This window comes from Ranitomeya variabilis, chromosome 2 (genome assembly GCF_051348905.1).
Source record: "Ranitomeya variabilis isolate aRanVar5 chromosome 2, aRanVar5.hap1, whole genome shotgun sequence".
Taxonomy (NCBI): Eukaryota; Metazoa; Chordata; class Amphibia; order Anura; family Dendrobatidae; genus Ranitomeya; species Ranitomeya variabilis.
In genome coordinates, this window is record NC_135233.1 from 885972922 (window position 1) to 885993520 (window position 20599).

Below are 20599 nucleotides of genomic sequence, written 5' to 3' on the forward strand. Positions count from 1 at the left end.
TCGCTTGTTTACAGTCTTGATTTTCCTGACCTTTAGCAAATAACTAGTTTTGGTTTTGTAAAAATATTGTGTTACCTACAGATTTTGTAGGTTGTGGATTTCAACATTGTGCATTACAAGGAATTGTGTAACACTCCAGGTAACCGGTTGTTACAGTGATGTTGCCTTCCTTTTGGGGAGGGTAATGTCATGCTTGGAGGCAAGGAGGATTCCCTTTATCAGGTAAAACACCTACATGCAACACATTCTGAATCCAGGCAAGAAGGGGGAGCTCTGGGGAGCTTCCCCCAGATATATGTATTCTGGTCTGGAGGAAGAGTTAGACAGTTGGTCCAGGGAGACCAAGAGAGAAGGAAGTCTGAAGGAGAGGAGAGAACAGAGAGTGGGGCCGTGCAGCCACATGTGAGCTGCAGCTCCAGGAGGGAAGAGAACCTGAAGGGTTGCTTGCTACTGAGCATCGGAGGAACGAAGCAAAGGAGAAGGAAGGAGCTAAGAGGGGAACTGTGACCAGGCACCCTCTGAGCTGAAGCGCAGGAACCGGGCACCGGGAATGTGTTTTGTCTGCACCCATACCTGAAGGTAAAGCAGTACACGGAGAGCCCATATCGTGGTAGAGACCCTGTAAAAAGGTTTGCACTGCCCACCATACAGGTTACTGTCCCAGGACAGGAGAGAGAGGACTTTGTCAGGAAGTTACAGGCAGCAAGGATCTCGCATACGAGCGCGAGCAGGAAGGCTTATGGACCTCACCTGGGAGGGGGATTCACCATTGCCTCCAGCCCGGCCGGACCACATCACCACCTGTTGTGGTACCCTGGACTGAGGCTGTCTGCAACAGTAATCCAGGTAAAGAAACTGCAACCCCATGTCCTCCATTTATTTGCTGGCATTCACCATCCTTGCCCACTACACTGGGAGCCTTGGGGACCCAGCTTTACCTGTGGGAAGCATTACCATCTTTGCTGCAGTAACATCGCCCCAGAGGACCCCTTTAAGCAGCGTCGGTCACCCCTGACCGAGTGCCACAGGTGGCGTCATGAACTGTCATTGCTTTACAACTCCCTTTAAAAACTTTCCCTTTTACTTGAGTGTCCAGGGCCTCAGACCGGGTCACCGCCAACGTGACCACCCCTTTAACCCCTTCATGACCCAGCCTATTTTGACCTTAATGATCTGGCCGTTTTTTGCAATTCTGACCAGTGTCCCTTTATGAGGTAATAACTCCAGAACGCTTCAACGGATCCTAGCAGTTCTGAGATTGTTTTTTCGTGGCATATTGGGCTTCATGTTAGTGGTAAATTTAGGTCGATAATTTCTGCGTTTATTTGTGAAAAAAACTGAAATTTGGCGAAAATTTTGAAAATTTTACAATTTTCACATTTTGAATTTTTATTCTGTTAAACCAAAGAGTTAGGTAACACAAAATAGTTAATAAATAACATTTCCCACATATCTACTTTACATCAGCACAATATTGGAAACAAAATTTTTTTTTGCTAGGAAGTTATAAGGGTTAAAATTTGACCAGTGATTTCTCATTTTTACAACAAAATTTACAAAACCATTTTTTTTATGGACCACCTCACATTTGAAGTCAGTTTGAGGGTTCTATATGGCTGAAAATACCCAAAAGTGACACCATTCTAAAAACTGCACCCCTCAAGGTGCTCAAAACCACATTCAAGAAGTTTATTAACCCTTCAGGTGTTTCACAGCAGCAGAATCAACATGGAAGGAAAAAGTGAACATTTAACTTTTTAGTCACAAAAATGATCTTTTAGCAACAATTTTTTTATTTTCCCAAGGGTAAAAGGAGAAACTGGACCACAAAAGTTGTTGTCCAATTTGTCCTGAGTACGCTGATACCTCATATGTGGGGGTAAACCACTGTTTGGGGGCACGGCAGGGCTCTGAAGCGAAGGAGCGCCATTTGACTTTTTGAATGAAAAATTGGCTCCAATCTTTAGCGGACACCATGTCGCGTTTGGAGAGCCCCCGTGTGCCTAAACATTGGAGTTCCCCCACAAGTGACCCCATTTTGGAAACTAGACGCCCCAAGGAACGTATCTAGATGCATAATGAGCACTTTAATCTCCCAGGTGCTTCACAAATTGATCCGTAAAAATGAAAAAGTACTTTTTTTTCACAAAAAAATTCTTTTAGCCTCAATTTTTTCATTTTCACATGGGCAACAGGATAAAATGGATCCTAAAATTTGTTGGGCAATTTCTCCTGAGTACGCCGATACCTCATATGTGGGGGTAAACCACTTTTTGGGTGCACGGCAAGGCTCCGAAGGGAAGGCGCGCCATTTGACTTTTTGAATGAAAAATTATCTCCATCGTTAGCGGACACCATGTCGCGTTTGGAGAGACCCTGTGTGCCTAAACATTGAAGCTCCCCCACATGTGACCCCATTTTGGAAACTAGGCCCCCCAAGGAACTTATCTAGATGCATAGTGAGCACTTTAAACTCTCAGGTGCTTCACAAATTGATCCGTAAAAATGAAAAAGTACTTTTTTTTCACAAAAAAATTCTTTTAGCCTCAATTTTTTCATTTTCACATGGGCAACAGGATAAAATGGATCCTAAAATTTGTTGGGCAATTTCTGCTGAGTACGCCGACACCTCATATGTGGGGGTAAACCACTTTTTGGGTGCACGGCCAGGCTCGGAAGGGAAGGCGCGCCATTTGACTTTTTGAATGGAAAATTAGCTCCAATCGTTAGCGGACACCATGTCGCGTTTGGAGAGCCCCTGTGTGCCTAAACATTGGAGCTCCCCCACATGTGACCCCATTTTGGAACGTAGACCCCCAATGAACTTATCTAGATGCATAGTGAGCACTTTAAACCCCCAGCTGCTTCACAGAAGTTTATAACGCAGAGCCGTGAAAATAAAAAATAATTTTTCTTTCCTCAAAAATGATTTTTTAGCCCGGAATTTTTTATTTTCCCAAGGGTTACAGGAGAAATTGGACCCCAAAAGTTGTTGTCCAGTTTCTCCTGAGTACGCTGGTACCCCATATGTGGGGGTAAACCACTGTTTGGGCACATGTCGGGGCTCGGAAGGGAGAGAGCACCATTTGACTTTTTCAACGCAAGATTGGCTGGAATCAATGGTGGCGCCATGTCGCGTTTGGAGACCCCCTGATGTGCCTAAACAGTGGAAACCCCTCAATTCTAACTCCAACACTAACCCCAACACACTCCTAACCCTAATCCCAACCCTAACCCCAACACACCCCTAACCTTAGTCTTAACCCTAATTCCAACCCTAACTCTAATTCCAACCCTAACCCTAAGGCTATGTGCCCACGTTGCGGATTTGTGTTCGGATTTTTCCGCACTGTTTTTGAAAAATCTGCAGGTAAAACGCACTGCGCTTTACCTGCTGATTTACCGCAGATTCCCAGTGTTTTTTTGTGTGGATTTCACCTGCGGATTCCTATTATGGAGCAGGTGTAAAACGCTGCGAAATCCGCACAAAGAATTGACATGCTGCGGAAAATACAACGCAGTGTTTCCGCGCTGTATTTTCCGCACCATGGGCACAGCGGATTTGGTTTTCCATAGGTTTACGTGGTACTGTAAACGTGATGGAAAACTGCTACGAATCCGCAGTGACCAATCCGCTGCGGATCCGCAGCCAAATCTGCACCATGTGCACATAGCCTAATTCTAACCCTAATTCCAACCCTAGCCCTAAGTGCAACCCTATCCCTAAGTGCAACCCTAAGTGCAGCCCTATCCCTAAGTGCAGCCCTATCCCTAAGTGCAACCCTAAGTGCATCCCTAAGTGCATCCCTAAGTGCATCCCTAAGTGCATCCCTAAGTGCAACCCTAAGTGCATCCCTAAGTGCATCCCTAAGTGCAACCCTAAGGGCATCCCTAAGTGCATCCCTAAGTGCATCCCTAAGTGCAACCCTAAGTGCATCCCTAAGTGCATCCCTAAGTGCAACCCTAAGTGCATCCCTAAGTGCATCCCTAAGTACAACCCTAAGTGCATCCCTAAGTGCAACCCTAAGTGCATCCCTAAGTGCAACCCTATCCCTAAGTGCAACCCTAAGTGCAACCCTAAGTGCAACCCTAAGTGCATCCCTAAGTGCAACCCTAAGTGCATCCCTAAGTGCAACCCTAAGTGCATCCCTAGATGCAACCCTAAGTGCATCCCTAAGTGCAACCCTAAGTGCATCCCTAGATGCAACCCTAAGTGCATCCCTAAGTGCAACCCTATCCCTAAGTGCAACCCTATCCCTAAGTGTAACCCTAAGTGCATCCCTAAGTGCAACCCTAAGTGATCCCTAAGTGCAACCCTAAGTGCATCCCTAAGTGCAACCCTAAGTGCATCCCTAAGTGCAACCCTAAGTGCATCCCTAAGTGCATCCCTAAGTGCATCCCTAAGTGCAACCCTAAGTGCATCCCTAAGTGCAACCCTAAGTGCATCCCTAAGTGCAACCCTAAGTGCATCCCTAAGTGCATCCCTAAGTGCAACCCTAAGTGCAACCCTAAGTGCATCCCCAAGTGCATCCCCAAGTGCATCCCTAAGTGCAACCCTAGCCCTAAGTGCAGCCCTAGCCCTAAGTGCAACCCTAAGTGCAACCCTAAGTGCAACCCTACCCCTAACCCTACCCCTAATGGAAAAACAAAAGTAATTATATTTTCTGTATTTTATTATTGTCCCTACCTATGGGGGTGATAAAGGGGGGGAGTTATTTACTATTTTTTTATTTTGATCGCTGTGATAGAACTTATCACAGCGACCAAAATGTGCAGGAACGAATCTGCCGGCTGGCAGATTCGGCGGGCGCACAGCATCGGCCATGGCTGGATTGTAATATTTCACCATTTTCATAGGTGAAATATTACAAATCGCTCTGATTGGCAGTTTCACTTTCAACAGCCAATCAGAGTGATCGTAGCCACGTGGGGGTGAAGCCACCCCCCCTGGGCTGAAGCACCACTCCCCCTGTCTCTGCAGATCGGGTAAAATGGGAGTTAACCCTTTCACCCGATCTGCAGGGACGCGATCATTCTGTGACACAGCATATGCGTCACAGGTCGGATTGGCACCGACTTTCATGACGCATACGCTGTGTCACAGGTCGGGAAGGGGTTAAAGTCGACCGGACCCGGTACCGAGTACCCCTAGGCCCTGGCAGGCGACTCAACTGCATAGGGTGTAATCTGCAGCAAACATCCACACTTGAACTGTACTCTAAATTCCTGCGGATTTGTTATGCAATATGTAGCTAATGCTGTTTATAAAGGCAATGTAATTTGCCTTTATAAACATATACAGGTGCTTCTCACAAAATTAGAACATCATCAAAAAGTTAATTTATTTCAGTTCTTCAGTAGAAAGAGAGAAACTCATATATTATATAGAGTCATTACAAACAAAGTGATCTATTTCAAATGTTTGTTTCTATTAATGTTGATTGTGGCTTATAGCCAATAAAAACCCAAAAGTCATGATCTCAGTAAATTAGAATAATAAACAAAAAACACCTGCAAAGGCTTCCTAAGCATTTAAAAAGGTCCCTTAGTCTGTTTCAGTAGGCTTCACAATCATGGAGAAGACTGCTGCCTTGACAGATGTCCAGAAGGCAGTCATTTACACAATCCACAAGGAGGGTAAGTCACAAAAGGTCATTGCTAAAGAAGCTGGCTATTCACAGAGTGCTGTATCCAAGCATATTAATGGAAAGTTAAGTTGAGAGGAAGGAAAAAGTGTGGTAGAAAAAGATGCGCAAGCAACTGGGATAACCACAGCCTTGAAAGGACTGTTAAGAAAAGGCCATTCAGAAATTTGGGAGAGATTCACAAGGAGTGGACTGTTTCGGGAGTCATTGTTTCAAGAGCCACCACACACAGACGTATCCAGGACACCTTTCCAGGACTCCTTTCATATGCCTTTCTCTAGCTGTCTCTCTATGCTGGCTTTCCTCTTCTCCTGTCCTGCGCCTTACCCACAGTGTCCCAAGCCAGCAGCCATGAACCTGGTCAGGCGATGTCCTCTGAGTCCCCTGGATTCTATCCGGCTGCCTTTTTGGCGAAGTATGGGTGGATGTGGCTGTGCTTCTTGCAAAAGCCACAGCCTCTGGTTTCTTAGCTAGACTTGTAGCTTCTCACTAAGCTGGGGCCGGTCTCCAAACAGCGACTTGGTCCCTCCACGTCTGGATGTGGGCCCCACGGGTGGCTTCTGCACTTCCCGTGAACCTAGGACTCCTTCTTGCCTCTGGAGCTTCTTTCTGCCCTATTTCGCACTTCTTCTGTCTGTCAGGAGCTGCAGACCTGCACATCTACTCAGCTCCACTTCCTCCCTCCTCCTCACTTTCATTCCTAATTAGCTCCTCCCATACTCTACCTACCCCACCCACTTCCAACACCCATTCCTATCCAGCCTGGGATGAGGCCTTCCTCCCTAAGGGTACGCCCAGGTGCCATGACTGAACTGGTGTGTGTTGGATGTGAGTGTTAGACTCCTGGGTAGTGCTCCCTCCTTGCCTGAGAGTGGGATACCACACCTCTGGATGAGGTGCAGTATCTTTGTGGCGACTGGACCCCAGGGGAGCCACATTTGAACACAGCATATGCAATAAATATCTGATAAATACAGGTTTTTTCTTTGACCATCTTATCAGGAAGGAGAAGAACATTTTGGTCATAAGTGAAGGTACCAAAAGCAGATCCCATAAGTACAATATCCTGTACAAGCAAACTCAGTAGAACATTCACTCCTTAAAGACCTTTTATGCAAGATTACAACATGGTCGGAAAGGGGTTCACAAGCTATGACGTAAACTTAAGTCATAGCGATCATGCGGGCACAGGAGCGGTGGCCACATGATCACCGCTGTGAGCTCAGCTTGATTGGTAGCCGAGTTACTGCTGTCATGGCCATACACCGCCCAGAGCCATTTAACCCCCTAAATGTCGCGAGCAGTAGTGATAGCAGCTAGTGATGAGAGAATATACTCGTTACTCGAGATTTCCCGAGCACGCTCGGGTGTCCTCCGAGTATTTTTTAGTGCTCGGAGATTTGCTTTTCTTCGCCGCAGCTGAATGATTTACAGCTATTAGCCAGCTTGATTACATGTGGGGATTCCCTAGCAACCAGGCAACCCCCACATGTACTTAGCCTGGCTAATAGCTATAAATCATTCAGCTGAGGCGATGAAAACTAAATCTCCGAGCACTAAAAAATACTCGGAGGACACTCGAGTGTGCTCTTGAAATCTCGAGTAATGAGTATATTCGCTCATCACTAATACCAGCATTTAGGAGGTTCGAATCAGAAACTGATCGTTGCTATGGCAACCCAAGGTGTCTGCCAGCTACCATAGGTGTAATGCATTGAAGTGTTAATATGTTGCAATGCATTATACCAGCGATCAGAGTAATAAAAGTTAAAGTTCCATAGAGGGATTAAGTAAAAAAAAAAATTGGAAAGTAATTTAAAAAATATATATGTATCACAAAATGAAAAAATATTATACCAGTAAATATGTATATTTATGAAAAAAGCAAAAATAAACTTAAAAAAGCACACATTTGGTAATGCTGCGTCCAGAACAATCTGATCTATAAAACTGTCACACTAGTTAACCTGTTCAGTGAACACGGTAAAAAAAAAAAAGTGACAAAAAATGATGCTTTTTCATCATACTACCAAACAACAAGCGGAATAAAACGCCATGTGTAAATTCACGTAATAAATTGTGGTATTTATGAAAACGTTATCTTGTCTGGCAAAAAACAAGCTTGGGGCCAAAGCAACATTTTAGTGGAAAAATTGTTAATTTTTAATTTACTCAGTCCAATGATAAAATATGCTCACTACATCCCTAGATGAATTCATCAAGATGTGTAGTTTCCAAAATGGGGTCACTTGTGGGGGTTTCTACTGTTTAGGCACATCAGATTCTCTGCGCACACGACATGGAATCTGCTATCTATTCCCTTCTAATGCCATGCACCCAAAAGTAGTTTTCCACCATATTAGCCCCTTAAGCCCCGAGGGTGGTTTGCACGTTAATGACCGGGCCAATTTTTACAATTCTGACCACTGTCCCTTTATGAGGCTATAACTCTGGAACGCTTTGACGGATCTTGGCGATTCTGACATTGTTTTCTCGTGACATATTGTACTTCATGTTAATGGTAAAATTTATTCGATATAACTTGCGTTTATTTGTGAAAAAAATGGAAATTTGGCGAAAATTTTGAAAATTTTGCAATTTTCCAACTTTGAATTTTTATGCCCTTAAATCACAGACATATGTCATGCAAAATACTTAATAAGTAACATTTCCCACATGTCTACTTTACATCAGTACAATTTTGGAACCAAAATTTTTTTTTGTGACAGAGTTATAAGGGTTAAAAGTTGACCAGCAATTTCTCATTTTTACAACACCATTTTTTCTTAGGGACCACATCTCATTTGAAGTAATTTTGAGGGGTCTATATGATAGAAAATACTCAAGTGTGACACCATTCTAAAAACTGCACCCCTCAAGGTGCTCAAAACCACATTCAAGAAGTTTATTAACCCTTCAGGTGTTTCACAGGAATTTTTGGAATGTTTAAATAAAAATGAACATTTAACTTTTTTTTCACACAAAATTTATTTCAGCTCCAATTTGTTTTATTTTACCAAGGGTAACAGGAGAAAATGGACCCCCAAAGTTGTTGTACAATTTGTCCTGAGTACGCTGATACCCCATATGTGGGGGTAAACCACTGTTTGGGCGTATGGCAGAGCTTGGAAGGAAAGGAGCGCCATTTGACTTTTCAATGCAAAATTGACTGGAATTGAGATGGGACGCCATGTTGCGTTTGGAGAGCCCCTGATGTGCCTAAACACTGAAACCCCCTACAAGTGACACCATTTTGGAAAGTAGACCCCCTAAGGAACTTATCTTGATGTGTGGTGAGCACTTTGACCTACCAAGTGCTTCACAGAAGTTTATAATGCAGAGCCGTAAAAATAAAAAATCATATTTTTTCACAAAAATGATATTTTCGCCCCCAATTTTTTATTTTCCCAAGGGTAAGAGAAGAAATTGGACCCCAAAAAATGTTGTGCAATTTGTCCTGAGTACGCTGATACCCCATATGTGGGTGTAAACCATTGTTTGGGCGCATGGCAGAGCTTGGAAGGGAAGGAGCGCCATTTGACTTTTCAATGCAAAATTGACTGGAATTGAGATGGGACGCCATGTTGCGTTTGGAGAGCCACTGATGTGCCTAAACATTGAAACTCCCTACAAGTGACACCATTTTGGAAAGTAGACCCCCTAAGGAACTTATCTAGATGTGTGGTGAGCACTTTGACCCACCAAGTGCTTCACAGAAGTTTATAATGCAGAGCCGTAAAAAAAAAAAATCATATTTTTTCACAAAAATGATCTTTTTGCCCCCAATTTTTTATTTTCCCAAGGGTAAGAGAAGAAATTGGACCCCAAAAAATGTTGTGCAATTTGTCCTGAGTACGATGATACCCCATATGTGGGTGTAAACCATTGTTTGGGCGCATGGCAGAGCTTGGAAGGGAAGGAGCGCCATTTGACTTTTCAATGCAAAATTGACTGGAATTGAGATGGGATGCCATGTTGCGTTTGGAGAGCCCCTGATGTGCCTAAACATTGAAACTCCCTAGAAGTGACACCATTTTGGAAAGTAGACCCCCTAAGGAACTTATCAAGATGTGTGGTGAGCACTTTGACCCACCAAGTGCTTCACAGAAGTTTATAATGCAGAGCCGTAAAAATAAAAAATCATATTTTTTCACAAAAATGATCTTTTCGCCCCCAATTTTTTATTTTCCCAAGGGTAGGAGAAGAAATTGGACCCCCAAAAATGTTGTGCAATTTGTCCTGAGTACGCTGATACCCGATATGTGGGTGTAAACCATTGTTTGGGCGCATGGCAGAGCTTGGAAGGGAAGGAGCGCCATTTGACTTTTCAATGCAAAATTGACTGGAATTGAGATGGGACGCCATGTTGCGTTTGGAGAGCCCCTGATGTGCCTAAACATTGAAACCCCCCACAAGTGACACCATTTTGGAAAGTAGACCCCCTAAGGAACTTATCTGGATGTGTTTTGAGAGCTTTGAACCCCCAAGTGTTTCACTACAGATTATAACGCAGAGCCGTGAAAATAATTTTTTTTTTTTTCTCAAAAATGATTTTTTAGCCCCCAGCTTTGTATTTTTACAAGGGTAACAGAATAAATTGGACCCCAAAATTTGTTTTCCAATTTGTCCTGAGTACGCTGATACCCCATATGTGGGGGGGAACCACTGTTTGGGCGCATGGCAGAGCTCGGAAGGGAAGGAGCGCCATTTGGAATGCAGCCTTAAATGGATTGGTCTGCAGGCGTCACGTTGCATTTGCAGAGCCCCTGATGTATCCAAACAGTACAAACCCCCCACAAGTGACCCCATATTGGAAACTAGACCTCCCAAGGAACTTATCTAGATGTGTTGTGAGAACTTTGAACCCCCAAGTGTTTCACTACAGTTTATAACGCAGAGCCGTGAAAATAAAACATATTTTTTTCCCACAAAAATGATTTTTAGCCCCCCAAATTTTTATTTTCCTAAGGATAACAAGAGAACTTGGACCCCAGAAGTTGTTGTTCAATTAGTCCCGAGTACGCTGATAACACATATGTTGGGGTAAACCCCTTTTTGGGCGCACGGGAGAGCTCGGAAGGGAAGGAGCACTGTTTTACTTTTTCAACGCAGAATTGGCTGGAATTGAGATTGGACGCCATGTCGCGCTTGGAGAGCCCCTGATGTGCCTGGACAGTGGAAACTCCCCAATTCTACCTGAAACCCTAACCCAAACACACCCCTAACCCTAATCCCAACGGTAACCCTACCCACACCCCTAGCCCTGACATAACCATAATTCTAATCCCAACCCTAATCCAAACCGTAAATGTAATCCAAACCCTAACCCTAACTTTAGCCCCAACCCTAACTTTAGCCCCAACCCTAACTTTACCTCCAACCCTAGCCCTAACCCTAACCCTACCCCTAACCCTAACCCTAAACGTGACTGAAATACGTGGCACTGAAATATGTGGCACTGAAATACGTGGCACTGAAATACGTGGCACTGAAACACGTGGCACTGAAATACGTGATACGTGGCACTGAAATACGTGGCACTGAAATACGTGGCACTGAAATACGTGGCACTGAAATACGTGGTACTAAAATATGTGGCACTGAAATACGTGATACGTGGCACTGAAATACGTGATACGTGGCACTTAAATACGTGGCACTGAAACACGTGGCACTGAAATACGTGATACGTGGCACTGAAACACGTGGCACTGAAATACGTGGCACTGAAATACGTGGCACTGAAACACGTGGCACTGAAACACGTGGCACTGAAATACGTGGCACTGAAATACGTGGCACTGAAATACGTGGCACTGAAATATGTGGTACTAAAATATGTGGCACTGAAATACGTGATACGTGGCACTGAAATACGTGATACGTGGCACTTAAATACGTGGCACTGAAACACGTGGCACTGAAATACGTGATACGTGGCACTGAAATACGTGGCACTGAAATACGTGGCACTGAAATACGTGGCACTGAAATACGTGCAACTGAAATACGTGCAACTGAAATACGTGGTACTAAAATATGTGGCACTGAAATACGTGATACGTGGCACTGAAATACGTGATACGTGGCACTTAAATACGTGGCACTGAAACACGTGGCACTGAAATATGTGATACGTGGCACTGAAATACGTGGCACTGAAATTCGTGGCACTGAAATACGTGGCACTTAAATACGTGGCACTATGACTGTCAGAAAATGTTCATTAAATGGTTAGGGGTGAGGTTAGGGGTAGAGTTAGGGTTAGGGTTTGGATCCCTTTATCACCTTGATGGTGGTGGGTGGCTTTTCAGTGTGTTTTCTGTTTTTTTTCGATAAAAACGCATGCGTTTTTAACGCAAACAAACGCATGTGCTTAAAAACGCAAGAAAATACTGCAGGTTGTATTTCTGAAAATGAACGCATGCAGAAAAAAAACGCATGCGTTTGAAAACGCGACCAAACGCGTACAAAAAAACGCATGCGTTTTCAATGTTAAATATAGGGAAAAAACGCATGCGTTTTTTTGTGCAAAAAACACTGCAGACAAAAACGCAAGTGTGAAACCAGCGACGCTTTTTATAGCAAAAAAGTTTTTGCGTCTCCACATTTTGAGACCTATAATTTTTCCACATTTTGCTCCACAGAGTCATGTGAGGTCTTGTTTTTTGCGGGACGAGATGACGTTTTTATTGGTAACATTTTCAGACACGTGACCGTTTTTGATCGCTTTTTATTCCGATTTTTGTGAGGCAGAATGACCAAAAACCTGCTATTCATGAATTTCTTTTGGGAGAGGCGTTTATACCGTTCCGCGTTTGGTAAAATTGATAAAGCAGTTTTATTCGACGGGTCAGTACGATTACAGCGATATCTCATTTATATCATTTTTTTATGTTTTGGCGCTTTTATACGATAAAAACTATTTTATAGAAAAAATAATTATTTTGGTATCGCTTTATTCTCAGGACTATAACTTTTTTATTTTTTTGCTGATGATGCTGTATGGCAGCTTGTTTTTTGCGGGACAAGATGACGTTTTCAGCGGTACCATGGATATTTATATCAGTCTTTTTGATCGCGTGTTATTCCACTTTTTGTTCGGCGGTATGGTAATAAAGCTTTGTTTTTTGCCTCGTTTTTTTTTTTTTTTCTTACGGTGTTTACTGAAGGGGTTAACTAGTGGGGCAGTTTTATAGGTTGGGTCGTTACGGACGCGGCGATTTTGTTTTTTTTATTTAGATAAAGAAATGTATTTATGGGAATAATATATATATTTTTTTAATTTATTTAGGAATTTTTTTTTTATTTTTTTTTACACATGTGGAAAATTTTTTTTTTTACTTTTTTACTTTGTCCCAGGGGGGGACATCACAGATAGATGATCTGATAGTGTGCACAGCACTCTATCAGATCACCGATCTCACTTACATCGGTGCAGGCTTACCAGCGTCTGCACTGAGCAGGCACTCGGTAAGCCACCTCCTTCCCTGCAGGACCCGGATGCCGCGGCCATCTTGGATCCGGGACCTGCAGCGAGGAAGGAGGTAGGAGACCCTCGGAGCAACGCGATCACATCGCGTTGCTCCGGGGGTCTCAGGGAAGCCCGCAGGGAGCCCCCTCCCTGCGCGATGCTTCCCTATACCGCCGGTACACTGCGATCATGTTTGATCGCGGTGTGCCGGGGGTTAATGTGCCAGGGGCGGTCCATGACCGCTCCTGGCACATAGTGCCGGATGTCAGCTGCGATAGGCAGCTGACACCCGGCCGCGATCGGCCGCGCTCCCCCCGTGAGCGCGGCCGATCGCGTATGACGTACTATCCCGTCACCGGGAATTAAGTCCCAGGTCACCTTGACGGGATAGTACGTCATACGGGATTAAGGGGTTAGGGATATCGGTGTACTCATGAGAAATTGCAAACTGTATGGTCCATTTTCTCCTGTTACCCTTGTGAAAATAAAAATTTGGGGCTGAAGCTAAATTTTTGCAGGAAAAAACGTACTTTTTAATTTTTACGTCTCAACATTATAAAATTCTATGAAGCACCTGAGGGTTCAACGTGCTCCCCACACCTCTAAATAAGTTCCCTGCGGGTGTAGTTTACAAAATTGGGTTAATTGTGGGGGTTTTGCACTGTTTAGGCACATCAGAGGCTCTGCAAACGTGACATGGCATGCTCCAACTAATCCAGCCAATTTTGCTCTCCAAAAGTTGAATGTTGCTTCTTCGCTGCTCCTGCCATGCGCTTTAACAGTTGTTTTCCACCACATATGGGGTATCAGTGTACTCAGTAGAATCTGCACAACAAATTTTCTCCTTTTACACTTTTTGAAAATGCAAAACTTAGGGCTAAAGTAATATTTTTGAAGAAAAAAGTAAAATTTTCAATTTTTCCTTCCACATTGCTTTAATTCCTTTGAAGCCCCTAAAGCGTTAATAAACGACTTAAATGTGATTTTGAGCACTTTGTGGGGTGTAGTTTCACATGGTTTCACGTTGGGTATTTTCTGTCATATAGACCCCTCAAGTCACTTTAAATTTTATGTGGTTCCTTAAATACAGTGGGGAAAATAAGTATTTGATGCACTGCCGATTTTGCAAGTTTTCCCACCTACAAAGAATGGAGAGGTCTGTCATTTTTATCATAGATACACTTTAACTTTGAGAGATAGAATCTAAAAATAAAAACAGAAAATCGTATTGTATAATTTTTAAATAATTAAATTGCATTTTATTGCATGAAATAAGTATTTTATCACTTACCAACCAGCAAGAATTCTGGATCTCACGGTCTTCTTAGTTTTTCTTTAAGAAGCCCTACTACTCTGCACTCATTACCTGTATTAATTGCACTTGTTTGAACTCTTTAGCTGTAGAAAAGACACCTGTCCACACATGCAATCAATCACATTCCAACCTCTCCACCATGGTCAAGACCAAAGAGCTGTCTAAGGACACCAGGGACAAAATTGTAGACCTGTACAAAGCTGTCTACAATAGGCAAGCAGCTTGGTGAGAATTATTATATTATTATTAGAAAATGGAAGAAACACAAGATAACTGTCATTCTTCATCAGTCTAGGGCTCCATGCAAAATCTTGACTCGTGGGTTAAGGATGATTCTGAGAAAGGTCAGGAATCAATCCAGAACTACATGTGAGGAACTGGTCAATGACCTGAATAGAGCTGGGATCACAGTCTCAAACATTACCATTAGTAACACACTATGACTTCATGAATTAAAATCCTGCAGGGCACATAAGGTCCCCCTGCTCAGACCAGCCCATGTCCAGGCCCGTTTCAAGTTTGCCAATGACTATAATAGAACTTTTTGGTGTCAACTCTACTCATCATGTTTGGAGGAAGAAAAGGATGAGTACAACCACAAGAACACCATCCCAACCGTGAAGCATGGTGGGGGAGACATCATACTTTGTGGTACTTTTCTGAAAAGGAGACCGGACAACTGCACCGTATTGAAGGGAGGATGGATGAGTGATGTATCACGAGATTTTGGCCAACAACATCCTTCCCTCAGCAAGAGCATTGAAGATGGGTTGCGGCTGGGTCTTCCAGCATGACAATGACCTGAAACACACAGCCAGGGCAACTAAGCATTTCATGGTCCTGGAGTGGCCTAGCCAGTCTCCAGACCTGAACCCATTAGAAAATCTTTGTAGGGAACTGAAACTCAATGTTGCCCAACAACAGCCCCAAAACATGAAAGATCTGGAGAATATCTGTATGGAGGAGTGTGCCAAAATCCCTGCTGCAGTGTGTGCAAACTTAGTCAGGAACTAAAGGAAAGTCTGACTTCTGCAATTGCAAACAAAGGTTTCTGTACCAAATATTAAGTTCTGTTATTCTATTGTATCAAATACTTATTTCATGCAACAAAATGCAAAATTTATGTAAAAATCATACAATGTGATTTTCTAGATATTTTTTTAAGATTCCGTCTCTCACAGTTGAAGTGTACCTATGATAAAAATTACAGACCTCTCCATTCTTAGTAGGTGGGAAAACTTGCAAAGTCGGCAGTGCATCAAATACTTATTTTCCCCAGTGTAAATTAGTTTTGTACATTTTTGTTGTAAAAATGAGAAATTGCTGATAAACTTTTAGCCCTTCTAACTTCCTAACAAAGAAAAAATGATTTAAAAATTATGCTGATGTAAAGTAGTTATGTGGCTAATGTTAATTATAACTATTTTGTGTGGTATAACTATCTGGTTTAACCCCTTTGCGACATTCACCGAACTAGTACTGCTGTGCATGAGGTGCGTTCGTGCCCAGAGCAGTACTAGTATGGCGTATGTCGCAAAGCGGTTAAACCAGATAGTTATACCACACAAAATAGTTATAAATAACATTTGTGACAGCTGACACCGCGCAGCAACGCTAGCACCGATTGTGGGCATTTAACCCCTGTGATGCCGCTGTCAGTATTGACAGCGGCATAGAGAAGCCCCCTCCCTGTGCACTTCCCTCTGAAAAACGCGATGCGATCACGTTGTTCTGATGGTCTCCATGGAGACCTCCAGCACCAAGATGGCCACGAGGTCCTTCCGGTTCCTGCACGGAGGTGCAGATCTGATATTGTGCAGTGCATAGTGTCAGATCAACGATCTGATGTAGTATAGTAATGTCCCATACTGGGACAATGTAATAAAGTTAAAAAATATATTATAATGTGTAAAAAAAAAATTTTTTAAATCCCCAAATAAGGAAAATAAATAAATATTTTCCAATAAATACATTTATGTAAATTTAAAAAAAACAATAAAAGTATGCATATTTGGTATCGCCGAGTCCGCAATGACCCGCTCTATAAAACTCTCCCACTAGTTAACCCCTTCAGTGAACACCGTAAAGAAAAGAGGGAAAAAACTATTCTTTATCATACCTCCGAACAAAAAGTGCAATAAAACACGATAAAAAAGACAGATGTAAATAAAAATGGTACCACTGAAAACGTCATCTTGTCCTGCAAAAAACAAGCCGCCATACAGCTCCATCAGCAGAAAAGTAAAAAAGTTATAGCTCTCAGAATACAGCAAAAATAATCTTTTCCATAAAATAGTTTTTATTGTGTAAAAGCGCCAAAACATTAAAAAAACTATATAAATGAGGTATCGCTGTAATCGTACTGACCCGAAGAATAAAGCTGTCTTACAAATTTTACCACATGCGGAACGGTATTAAAAAAAAAAGCAATTCCTGAATTCCTGGTTTTTGTTTATTCTGTCTCCCAAAAATCGGAATAGAAAGCGATCAAAAAATATCATGGCGCAATTTCCCTCCTGAGCTTTGTACTATGCCTCAAAAGTAGTTTTCGACCACATATAGGGTATTGGTGAACTCGGGAGAAATTCCACAACAAACTTTGGGGTTCATTTTCTCCCTTTGCCCTTGTAAAAATACAAAATTTGTAGCTAAAAAGGATTATTGTGGGAAAAATGTGATTTTTTTAAATTATTTTCACGGCTTAACGTTATAAACTTCTGTGAAGCACCTGGGGGTTCAAGGTGCTCAATACACATATAGTTAATGTCCCAAATTGGTCTAGTTTCCAAAATGGTATCACTTGTGGGGGGTTTCCACTGTTTAGGCACATCAGGGGCTCTTCAAATGTGACATGGCATCCCCTAATTATTCCATCAAATTTTGCATTCAAAAAGTCAAATGCCGCTCCTTCTCTTCCAAGCCCTACCGTGCACCCAAACAGTAGTATTAACCCACATATGGGGTATCAGCGTACTCAGGAGAAATTGCACAACAAATTTTATGGAGAAATTTATCCTGCAACTCTTATAAAAATGCAAAATATGGAGCTAAAAAATATTCATTTGGGAAAAATTTGATTTTTTTTTTTATTTCCACGGCTCTACGCTAGAATCTTCTGTGAAACACATGTGGGTTCAAGGTGCTCAATACACATCTAGATTAGTTCCATAAGGGGTCTAGTTTCCAAAATGGCATCACTTGTGGGGGGTTTCCACTGTTTAGGCACATCAAGGGCTCTTCCAACGCGACATGGCGTCCGCTAATTATTCTATCAAATTTTGCATTCAAAAAGTCAAATGGCGCTCCTTCCCTTCCAAGCCCTGCGCCAAAACAGTAGTATTCCTCATATGGTGTATCGATGTACTCAGGAAAAATTGCACAACAAATTGTATAGAGTAATTTCCCCTGTTACCCTTATGAAAATGCTAAATATGGGGCTAAAAACATTGGTGAAAAATGTGATTTTTTTATTTCCACGGCTCTACACTATAAACTTCTGTGAAGCACCTGTGGGTTCAAGGAGCTCAATACACATTTAGATACGTTCCCTAAGAGGTCTAGTTTCCAAAATGGTTTCATTTGTTGGGGGTTTCCACTGTTTAGGAACATCAGGGGCTCTCCAAATGCGACACGGCAACCACTAATTATTCCAGCATATTTTACATTCAAAAAGTCAAATGGCACTCCTTCCCTTCCCGAGCCCTGCCGTGTGCCCAAACAGTAGATTTACCCCACATATGGGGTGTCAGCATGTTCAGGAGAAATTTCACAACAAAACGTATGGTCCATTTTATCCGGTTACCCTTGCAAAAGTAAAAAAAAATAGGTCTAAAGGAAAATGTTTGTGAAAGAAAAGTAAATGTTTATTTTCTCCTTCCACATTTCAAAAATTAATGTGAAGCACCTGAAGGGTTAATAAACTTCTGGAATGTGGTTTTGAGTACCCTGAGGGGTGCAGTTTTTAAAATGGTGTCATTTTGGAGTATTTTCTGTCATATAGGCCCCTCAAAGTCACTTCAAAAATGGTTTTGCAAATTTTGTTGTAAAAATGAGAAATCGATGGTCAACTTTTAACCCTTATAACTTCCTAACAAAAAAAATTATGTTTCAAAAATTGTGCTGATGTAAAGTAGACATGTTGAAAATGTTATTTATTCACAATATGCAATATGACTCTCTGGTTTAAGGACACTAAAATTAAAAGTTTGAAAATTGCTAAATTTTCAAAATTTTCACCAAATTTCCATTTTTTTCCACAAATAAACGCAAGTCATTGAAGAAATTTTATCGCTATCATAAAGTACAATATGTAACAAGAAAACATTCTCAGAATCACCGGGATCCGTTGAAGCGTTCCAGAGTTATAACCTCATAAAGTGACAGTGGTCAGAATTGTAAAAATTGGCCGTCACTTAGGTGAAAACAGGCTTCATCTCAAAGGGGTTAAGGGCATAAAAATTCAATGTTTAAAAATGTAAATGTTTCCAAATTTTTTTGTCAAATTTTAGATGTTCATAAATAAAGTCAATTATATAGACCAAATTTTACCACTGTTATGAAGTTCATGTTATGAAAAAAACAATCTCAGAATAACTGGGATCTGTTGAAGCGTTCTAAAGTTATTACCTCATAAAGTGACACTGGTCAAAATTGAAAAAAAAATGGCCTAGTCAGGAAGGTTAAAACAGGCTGGAGAGAAGGGGTTAATATTACCATATCGATGATTATTAGTTCAGTTTAGCAGGATAAGACTGGAAATTGATTTTATAATTTCACAAACATATATTTATACATGAAAGATCAATATCCATTCATGACTAATGATATTTGTGTATTTACAATAGGGGAGTATCATTTCAATTGTTTTCTTTTTTTAATTCAGGAATCCATTGAATGCACTGCCCAGGTGCATGTAACCCCAGATGGCAATGTTAATTATCCTTTCCTGGAGTGCAAATCAGACACTGGTAAGAGTGAAAGCCTAGCAAGTATTGATTAGTCTAATGCCATTTTTAACCAGAATAGGAAACAGCCGAACTCAGGAGTTGATAATATTTGCCAATAGTGTCAATATTTATTACATGTACATTACCACTACTCTTCTTGATGCTCTGTGGTGATATATTTTCTGTACATGTAATAAATATTGACATTTTTTGCAAATAAAATCAACTCCTGAGTGCAGCCGTTTCCTATTCTGCTAAGTGTTTTGGATTTGCAGCCTGCACCACCCAACTTTACAGAGTGCGCATCAATTTTTCACTTAATGCAATTTTTAACACAAATAGCGTTACTCGCCTGTCCTCGCTCCAACTCCAGGCTTTGCTTCCTTATCCTATGGCCAGTTCCCTATTCACTAATCTAGATCAGGTCATTCTGGTAGCCCATCAAAAACCTCTGACATAATCACACTAGCGCTTTAAAGGCTGTATCAGACAGATACCAGCTGCCTGAGCAATCAGGAAGTTTAGTTTCAAGCTACAATATGTTTTACAGAAATTTCATTCATCATCCACTTCACTCAACTCCAGCCAGGTGTCCAATCAATGACTTCTTCCTAGCTCAGTCCTATGAATCCTGGTGCTATTGCACTCTCAAACCTGCTGCTAGAATCTACCAACTAATTAACTTATATATGCTTATATTGAAGATGTTTACACCTTTGTCTTTGCAAGCAAGGTTCCTGATTATAATTCAGTCTCTGCTACTCCTATGCTGCCCATGTACTCAGATCTTGTGTGCTAGAAAGTAACCGCTTGTCAACCGCAAGCTATTTGATTGCATACATCTTTGCTATTAACCATATCTCTTCAACAAGTTCCTGATAGCATACAGTACAGACCAAAAGTTTGAACACACCTTCTTATTTAAAGATTTTTCTGTATTTTCATGACTATGAAAATTGTACATTCACACTGAAGGCATCAAAACTATGAATGAACACATGTGGAATTATATACTTAACAAAAAAGTGTGAAACAACTGAAATGATGTCTTATATTCTAGGTTCTTCAAACTAGCCACCTTTTGCTTTGATGACTGCTTTGCACACTCTTGGCATTCTCTTGATGAGCTTCAAGAGGTAGTCTCCGGTGAATGGTCTTCCAACAATCTTGAAGGAGTTCCCAGAGATGCTTAGCACTTCACTCTGCGGTCCAGCTCACC

The 20599-nt window shown here is 41.8% G+C and overlaps 1 protein-coding gene across 2 annotated transcripts in view; it reads left to right on the plus strand.

The window, feature by feature from the left end:
* LOC143808113 (T-kininogen 1-like) overlaps nt 1-20599 on the plus strand; it is a 252889-nt gene that overhangs the window by 106721 nt on the left and 125569 nt on the right. For both annotated transcript variants that reach the window (XM_077290418.1, XM_077290419.1), the window contains exon 6: nt 19317-19401. In XM_077290418.1, coding sequence (XP_077146533.1) covers nt 19317-19401 — 85 coding nt within the window. The remainder of the gene's footprint in view (nt 1-19316; nt 19402-20599) is intronic.